The sequence below is a fragment of the Quercus lobata genome, chromosome 9, assembly GCF_001633185.2.
Source record: "Quercus lobata isolate SW786 chromosome 9, ValleyOak3.0 Primary Assembly, whole genome shotgun sequence".
Lineage (NCBI taxonomy): Eukaryota > Viridiplantae > Streptophyta > Magnoliopsida > Fagales > Fagaceae > Quercus > Quercus lobata.
In genome coordinates this window covers 48,535,640-48,544,149 of record NC_044912.1, presented here as the reverse complement: position 1 = coordinate 48,544,149, position 8,510 = coordinate 48,535,640, and the positions used below count along the sequence as shown (strand labels likewise).

At 35.8% G+C, this 8,510-nt stretch overlaps 1 protein-coding gene across 1 annotated transcript; it reads right to left on the bottom strand.

Annotated features, from left to right (window-relative positions):
• Positions 1–3,890: 3,890 nt before the first annotated feature.
• LOC115962044 lies at positions 3,891–5,852 on the bottom strand. The gene is made up of 2 exons (XM_031080909.1): positions 4,478–5,852; positions 3,891–4,106 (listed from the first exon to the last, which is right to left on the bottom strand). Exons 1-2 carry the CDS (start codon positions 5,160–5,162, stop codon positions 4,072–4,074), a joined length of 720 nt encoding a protein of 239 aa, XP_030936769.1. The 5' UTR covers positions 5,163–5,852; the 3' UTR covers positions 3,891–4,071.
• Between the last annotated feature and the right edge of the window lie 2,658 nt (positions 5,853–8,510).

The window sequence follows — 8,510 nt, the reverse complement described above, 5'->3', positions numbered from 1 at the left end:
AATACACAATCAAATTGATACCCTTGAGAGTTATTGATAACAACATATACAAGGCCCACCAATCCTCTTTGGCAGCAAAACCTTATCAGGAAATAAAAAGATTCAGAAAAGAATAGACACAATGTCAAAAATAAGCCAAATTGAGGTATTATAATACATACCTTGGCCATCACTTGTTAACATTCTACGCATTATAGGGACCAATGCTGGTTCAACTTGGACAAAAAGTTGAGAAAGTGCCTGCTCACTGATTCAAGAATTGTGCTAATGGCACGCAAACAGCCAACTGCAGCCAAAGCACTAGGATCATCAGCTTCATCTTCAGCTTCAACTGTGTTCATGCTCCTCCAAAATGCAGCTGTTTGAATATTTATTAAAAAAAGTTGTCAAGCACTTCTGAATATACATGTAAAATCAAAACTATCAAATTTTGGCATAACCCAAGAGCTTATGGTGCCATCTCCTCCCCAGACTTGTCCACTATAGTCTCCAAAATAAAGACAAGGTCCTCATTCTCAACCTCATTCATAAGTTTAAAGAACTCTAGAACCGGACTAATCAAATTTGCATAGTTTAAATCAAAACTACCATAAAAGTGAACAAGTTCAAAAATATATTCCATTTATCATAGCTTACATGCCTCTAAATTTCTCGCTGAAAGACTATCATCTAGATCTGTAAGGTGTCCATTGACAGTAGATGTTGCAGCAACCTGGGCCCGTCTCCTAAAAGAATCTGATACTCTCAGAGAAAGAAGAAAACAGAGAGCAACAGAACCAGAAATATCTGATCGTATTAGCTTAAAATAATTCTGTACATCAAGATCGTATTTATACAAGAAAAACTAAGCTAACTAACTTGCTTAAGCTCTAACTAATTGTGCGCATTATAAGGAACACGTGTAAGAGATAGTTACATCTGATTATAGCACGTGTGAACACTGAGAAAATAATTAAAGTAACAAAACGACATGCAGCTTTGTCATATGTACAGGGTCCTTTTCTGTCGTATAACCCCTATTTTAGATCTTCCTCCCTGATGCTTGCAGCTGGTTCTTCTTCTTGCTTTTAGGTGTTGAACTTTGACAGTCCTCCTCAAGATGAGAACCAGAACTATGAATATTAACTATGCTCATCTTGGTAAGTAAGTATTTGAGTTGTTGACCACTCAAAGCTTTAGTGAGCAAATCTGCCAACTGTGTGTGTGAGGGAGTATAAAACAATCTTACAACTTTATCTTGCACTTTATCTCTAACCAAATGACAATCAACTTCAATGTGTTTGGTTCTTTCATGGAAAACGGGGTTTTCTCCAATGTGAATGGCTGCCTGATTATCACAGAAAAGTAGAGCAGGCTGTGGGTGATAAACTTCCAAATCCTTCAACAAAACAAGTAACCATGTCATCTTACATACTGTCACTGCCATAGCTCGATATTCAGCTTCTGCAGAAGATCGAGACACTATAGACTGCTTTTTAGACTTCCATGATATCAAGGAATCTCCTAAAAATATACAAAATCCAGTAGTTGACCTTCTTGTATCTACACAAGAAGCCCAATCAGCATCTGTGTAAGCCTTCAACTGCAGATCAGACTTGGTTGATGATAAAATGCCTTGGCTAGGACACCCTTTGATGTATTGAAGGATTTTATAAGCTGCATCTAAGTGTGGTTTCCTAGGATTAGAGACAAGTTGACTGAGTTTGTTCACTGCATAACCTATATCCAGTCTAGTGATGGTAAGATATAATAATCTTCCAATGAGTCTTCTATAAATCCCTGGATCAGAAAGTAGTTTGCCATGAAACTTACTTAACTTCAGATTTTGCTCCATTGGCACTTTACTAGGTTTGCAGGCTGTCATACCTGCTTCCTTCAAAACTTCTAGAGCATATTTCCTTTGACAAATGGAAATGCCCTTATTAGATCTTGCCACTTCAAGCCCAAGGAAATACTTTAGAACTCCAAGATCCTTGAGTTTGAATTCTTGATCTAAAGAAACCTTCAATTCTTCAACAGCCTTAATGTCATTGCTAGCAATTAGTATGTCATCCACATAGACAAGTAATGCTATGAATGAATTATTGAATCTCTTAGTAAACAAAGAGTAATCTGCCCTGGACTGCTTGAAACCATACTTCAATAAGGTATTTGAAAACTTAGAATACCATTGCCTTGAGGCCTGCTTAAGACCATACAAGGACTTGTTGAGCTTGCATGCTATATTGACCCCCTTGCTGTGAAATCCCTGAGGAGGCTGCATATATACTTCTTCATGCAAATCACCATGAAGAAAAGCATTATTGACATCCAATTGACTCAAATGCCAACCCTTCACAGCAGCAATAGCAAGTAGAGTTTTGACAGTAGTCATCTTAGCAATAGGAGAAAAAGTTTCAGTAAAGTCCAACCCCTCTTGTTGAGTAAACCCTTTTGCAACCAGCCGTGCTTTGTACCTTTCCACAAACCCATCAGCCTTGTACTTCACTTTATATACCCATTTACAACCTATAGCCCTTTTATGAGGAGCCAAAGGAGTAAGGGTCCAAGTATGGTTGGATTCTAAGGCATTGATCTCAGCTGTCATGGCATCTTGCCATTTTGGGTCTTTAACAGCCTCATGATAGAACTTAGGCTCAGGAATAGCAGCAATTAGGGAACAATAAAGGGAATAGGAAGAGGACAACCTAGAGGAGTCAAGATATTGAGATAAGGGGTATTTTGTACCTGAAGGGAAAGGAGCAGAACCAGACATGTTGGAAAAAGTGGAAAGAGCATGATCATCACAAGTAACATTGCTGCATTTATAATCTTGTAAGTAAGCTGGAGGGTTGGAAACTCTAGCAAATTTTCTTAAAGTGGGGTTAGGGGGAATTGGTGGGGGAATTGGTGAAGAAGAAGAATCTTCAGAATTGGTAGGAGATGAAATAAAGTCTGTAGAAGCACTAGGAACAGAAACAGCAGGTAAAGCTGGTTCAGAAGTGCTGGAATCAACAGAAATGTCTGTGTGTGAAGAAGGAAAGGATTCAGGAACAAGAGGAGATGTAAAATCAGGTCCAGTAGCAACTGAAGGAAGGATGTGAGGTAAAGAAAGAGAGGAATGAGGAGAATAAGTGGCAGAAGCAAAAGGAAACACAGTTTCATGGAAGATAACATCTCTAGAGAGAAAAATTTTCTTGGTGAGTAGGTTGAGAAGTTTGTAACCCTTGACACCAAAGGGATACCCAAGAAAAACACAAGGTGTGGATCTAGGTTCAAACTTATTTCTGGTGTGGGCTAAAGTGGAAGCAAAACATAGGCACCCAAAGACCTTCAAGTGATCAAATGATGGGAGTTGACCATAAAGCTTCTCAAAAGGGGTTTTATTCTCTAAAATTGAAGTAGGCAATCTATTGATGATGTACACAGCAGTTAAAACACAATCACCCCAGTAAGAAATAGGGACATTTGACTGAAATTTCAATGCTCTAGCTATGTTAAGAATATGTTGGTGTTTCCTCTCCACAACTGAGTTTTGTTGTGGAGTAGCAACACAAGAGTATTGGTGAATTATACCATGACTAGCATAGAAATCTTTTAGGAAAAATTCTAGAGCATTGTCAGTCCTAATAACTTTAATGTGGATATTGAACTGTGTACATATCATATTATAGAAAGACATCAATAGAGGCCTAGTTTCAGATTTAGATTTCATGAGATATAACCATGTATCATCTACAACCATCATGAGTAGCTTTAACAAATGGCTCCCAAACATCACAATGAATAAGATCAAAAGCATTAGAAGAGATATGATTAGAACAAGGGAAGGGAAGTCGTTTCTGCTTAGCAATAGGGCATACAATGCAATCTTTATTACTGTGTAAAGATGGTACATTAGGTAAACAATGATGTAAAGCTCGAAGCTTATCATCAAACACATGGCCTAGCCTAAGATGCCAAAGATATGGCTTAGAGACAGCAGAAACAGAATTAACAAAGGACCTAAAAACTAACTGCAGAGTAGAAGAAATATCTGAAACAGAATCACAAATGTTTGAAGATTGCAGCAGGTACAGATTGTGATGTAGCTTACCCACTCCAATCGTTTTCCAACAAGTAAGGTCCTGTATGAAACAATAATGGGATAGAAAAACAAGGCAACAAGATAGAGACTTAGTCAATTTACTCACTGATATGAGGTTGAAAGTAAAGGTTGGTACACAAAGCACATTCTCAAGAAGTAAAGTAGAAGTGACTTGAATGGTACCTATGTGAGTAACAGTTACCTTCTCACCATTGGGTAATTGAACGAAAGTGGCAACACAACTAGTAATTTTAGTTAATAAGGTAAGAGAATGAACTATGTGATCTGTTGCCCCAGTATTTAGAACCTAAGTTTCATTACCAAAAGTAGTTTTATTGCTACGATTAACAGCAAATATTGAATGCTCCATGCTCAAGCACATAGGTTCTTGAAACAATTCACAAGAATTACCTGAAAGTGCAGAATTGGCTGAATGAATTACATCATTGGAAGTTGATGCAGAAGCATGAGCACTTAACATTGACAGAAGTTGCTTGCATTGCTCTGAAGTAAATGGAAAAGAAGCAGTCTGAGGAGTGAAATCAAATTGAGCTTGATCTCCTTCAACTATGACCTGGTTAGCCATGGATACTTTTCCCTTCTGCTTGTATCCTGGTGGAAAACCTACAAGCTTGTAGCATTTTTCCATCATATGACCAACTTTCCCACAATGGCTGCAAATAGGTCTTCCTTTTCCCCCATTACCTTTGATATTCTTGCCAGCATTGCCAAAAAAATTTGAGCTTTGATTGAACCCTTGGTTCTTGACTGCTAAAGCAGTAGACTCAACAGAAGAATTGACATTGAATCCCAAAGCTCTCTGTCTCTCTTCTTGAATGACCAAAGAAAAGGCTTTATCAAGAGAAGGAATAGGCTCCATCATCAAGATTTGAGTTCTGACTTGTGAATAGGCATCATTCAATCCATTGAGGAATTGCATCAACGAATCTTGATGTTGAAAAGATGTAATTTTGTCATTGACTCCACAGGTAGATTTACCACAAGCACAACACGGCAAAGGCCTAAAGTTCAACAACTGATCCCAAGCTGTTTGAAGACCAGTAAAGAAGCTTGTTACTGTTGAATCTCCTTGCATGACCGTGGATATCTGCTTCTAAAGCTGAGAAATTCTCGGTCCATTAGCCTGAGAAAACCGATTTCTAAGAGTATTCCAGACTTCAAGAGCCGTATTTCTGTAAATCACACTGGTTGTGATATAAGGAGAGACCGAATTCAATATCCACGATGAAATCATGGAATTGTTCTTGGACCAAGCTATCTTCTCAAGAGGCGTGATTGCCATAGAAGCAGTGATAGATCCATCCACAAATCCGAGTTTGCTTTTGGCATCCAAAGCCATTCGCATAGCTCTGGCCCATGTAGAATAGTTGTCCTCTGTCAAAGATTGAGAGACCGAGATCAGAATCGCACCAGGCGATTCACCGTGGTGAAGGAAGAACGGGCTTTGAGGATCCTCCATTGGGGAGAGCTCACGCTGAGCAGTAGAAGAAGAAAGGGAAGAAGAGGAACTTTGGGTAGGGTTTGACGCCATTGACAGAAGCTTTAAGCTCTGATACCATAAAAGAATCTGATACTCTCAGAGAAAGAAGAAAACAGAGAGCAACAAAACCAGAAATATCTGATTGTATTAGCTTAAAATAATTCTGTACATCAAGATCGTATTTATACAAGAAAAACTAAGCTAACTAACTTGCTTAAGCTCTAACTAATTGTGCGCATTATAAGGAACACGTGTAAGAGATAGTTACATCTGATTATAGCACGTGTGAACATTGAGAAAATAATTAAAGTAACAAAACGACATGCAGCTTTGTCATATGTACAGGGTCCTTTTCTGTCGTATAACCCCTGTTTTAGATCTTCCTCCCTGATGCTTGCAGCTGGTTCTTCTTCTTGCTTTTAGGTGTTGAACTTTGACATCTACCTTGGATTAAAGACGAAGCCTGGCCAGTGTGCATATTAAATTGAGACTGAATATGCCTGAGTTGTTTCTGCAACTCTAAAGCTTCAGCTTTATATGCCAAAGTTGCAACCCTAGAAATAAATTAAAATTTTTAAGAATTCTTTAAATAAAAAAATCAGCATTGGAAGCAGAATACTAGAATTTCATTATCATTAACCCAAAAAATTGACCACAAATACATCAACAACAAAAAATTTCATCAGAGGCTAAAAGATCGAGTATTTGTCTCCCAACTAAGTGAGATCCTAGAAGGGGTGGCTTGGATAAGGTTTTACCTTCAGCATCTTTTGCATTAAGTGGGCACACAAAAATGTGTCATGTCATAATGAACCTAACACTATGTTTAGTTAATATAATAAAATAAAGTGAAAACCAAATACAACCCAGAAGATAATCATTGGATTCAGCATCAAATTAAGACACAGATACATATCATCGATCATGATTCAAACTTGCTAAAACTTCTCAAGTACAGCTCATGCAAATTACGATAATCTAGTTAATATGGACTTGTAATATTTTAAAAAACTAGATTACGAACTTATATGCACTTGAAATTTGGAGTTTAACTTATAAATAATACTAAACTTTGAAATTTATAATATAATTATTTTGTATTTTATTATTTATACACAAATTTTATTAGTAAAGAGTAATTATTACATTAGAAATTTGTGCTTTATCATTTTTTATCAAGTCAATGGCAGCAATAATTAATATTCTTTTTATTAAATTTGTGCTTTTTTAATTATCCTTTTTTCATCCTTTATTTTTCTTTTGTAGGTTTTGAGTCTTAAAAGACATTGACATAATATGAATTATTTTATTTTTCTTTTATAAATGAAATTTGTAAAAGAAAAAATAATCCAATAGTTATTATATAAATTATAAAGAAATACATAAAAGAAAATTCATGAAACAGAAAAAGAACATAATAGGAAAAAAAAAAATTAAGATGGGAACAAAAAGAAATTTATCCTTGAGTTCTATTCCTCAAAATCTTGGCATGTAGGCATATCATTCATTGGATGTGTTGAACTTAATAAAATACAGCTTCAAAATGCAAGAGCACAATAATAAATTTATTATCAAGCTGGTTTTTTTAAAATATTTATTATTTATTTTATTTTATTTTAAATTCTTTCCAACTAAAAGCTTGTCTTTCCGCATATAAAATTGGTGTAGTTTTTTTGTGAAAGAAATTTTGTCTAGTTGAATACATTCACATCCTTCAATCAATCCTTCTTCCATCTTTGTAGAGTATCGTTCAGAAAAAGACAATATTAAAATTTTCTCACGAAACATCAACATGTTTTCCAAAAAAGAAGTCTTCCACAATCAAAAGCTAGTCTCCTAAAGTCTTCCACTATAATTTTTTTTTTCTTAATAAAAAGAGTTTTTTAATTTTTTAATTTTAGCTAACTAAATTGATTTGGGAGTGTGCTTCATGAAACAAAACTAGTGACTCCAAATCTCTCTTTTTCCCTTCTCTTGACTATAGTGTGGATTTGTTGGGTTGATGTTTTATTCATTTAAATGGGGCCAGTTTAAAAATCTGGTTGGCTTTATTTGCCTATTAGGCTGAATTTACTGAGGATTTGATTTTGGATTTAATTCATTGGGTCATTTATTTAAGGGTTGGTATTTTTCGATTTCAGCCTTTTGCTAAATGAAGATAGGCTAGTGTAAAGTTTTAGTGTGTGGGCTTGAGTCTCGGATTGGGCCTAGGTTAATGGGCTGGCTGTACTTGAGGTTGTATGTTGACTGAATTTCATTGCTTTTGTTCAAGCTGGCATATTTTTGGTGGGATGTTGCCACTCAATTCATTAAATTGTCGTGCAAATACAATGATTGGGACCTAAACAGTGAAGAGCCCATTAAGTCTGAAATTTCCCTGAACAGCATATTACTTCCCCAAGTTTAGGTGAAGCAAAGACTGCCAATGTTTCCAGCAATTAAGAAGGTCCCTAGACAAAATTTTAATGTGACAAATCCATGACCTCTAATTTGTATTCTATATTTATCATACAACAAGTGAAAGGGAAATAGGTCTTGAAAAAGAGTTGGTGGTAGTATTCAACATGGGCAATGGTTTGATATACATGGTAGCCAATGGAGTGATTAGACGTCAGTTCAATGATACTTGAGTCGATCAAAACATGGGATTCACTACAACAAACTTGAGTTTTTTCAACATTTTTTTATCTACGGTTACTAAAAAATGTTAATAAAACCCCTTAGTTTCTACAGTTGTACTCAACTGTTGATCAAAATAAGGAAATTAACCTACTTATTTCAACATTGGCACAACTGTTGAAACAAGTGTCAAAAAAAAAATTAAATAAAAGTTTTATCAACGGGCTTGATGAATGTAGAAGATAAACTATTTCTTTTATCTACGGTTGTCTTGTCACTGTTGAAAATTAGAAACATAAAACATATATAAAGCTATAGAACAAA

Coding starts and splice junctions, on each gene's coding strand:
- LOC115962044 (XM_031080909.1), bottom strand. CDS start 5,162: ATGCAAGGAGATTCAACAGTAACAAGCTTCTTTACTGGTCTTCAAACA. Junction 4,107..4,477: donor AGCCAATTCTGCACTTTCAG/GTAATTCTTGTG, acceptor TGTTTCATACAG/GACCTTACTTGTTGGAAAAC.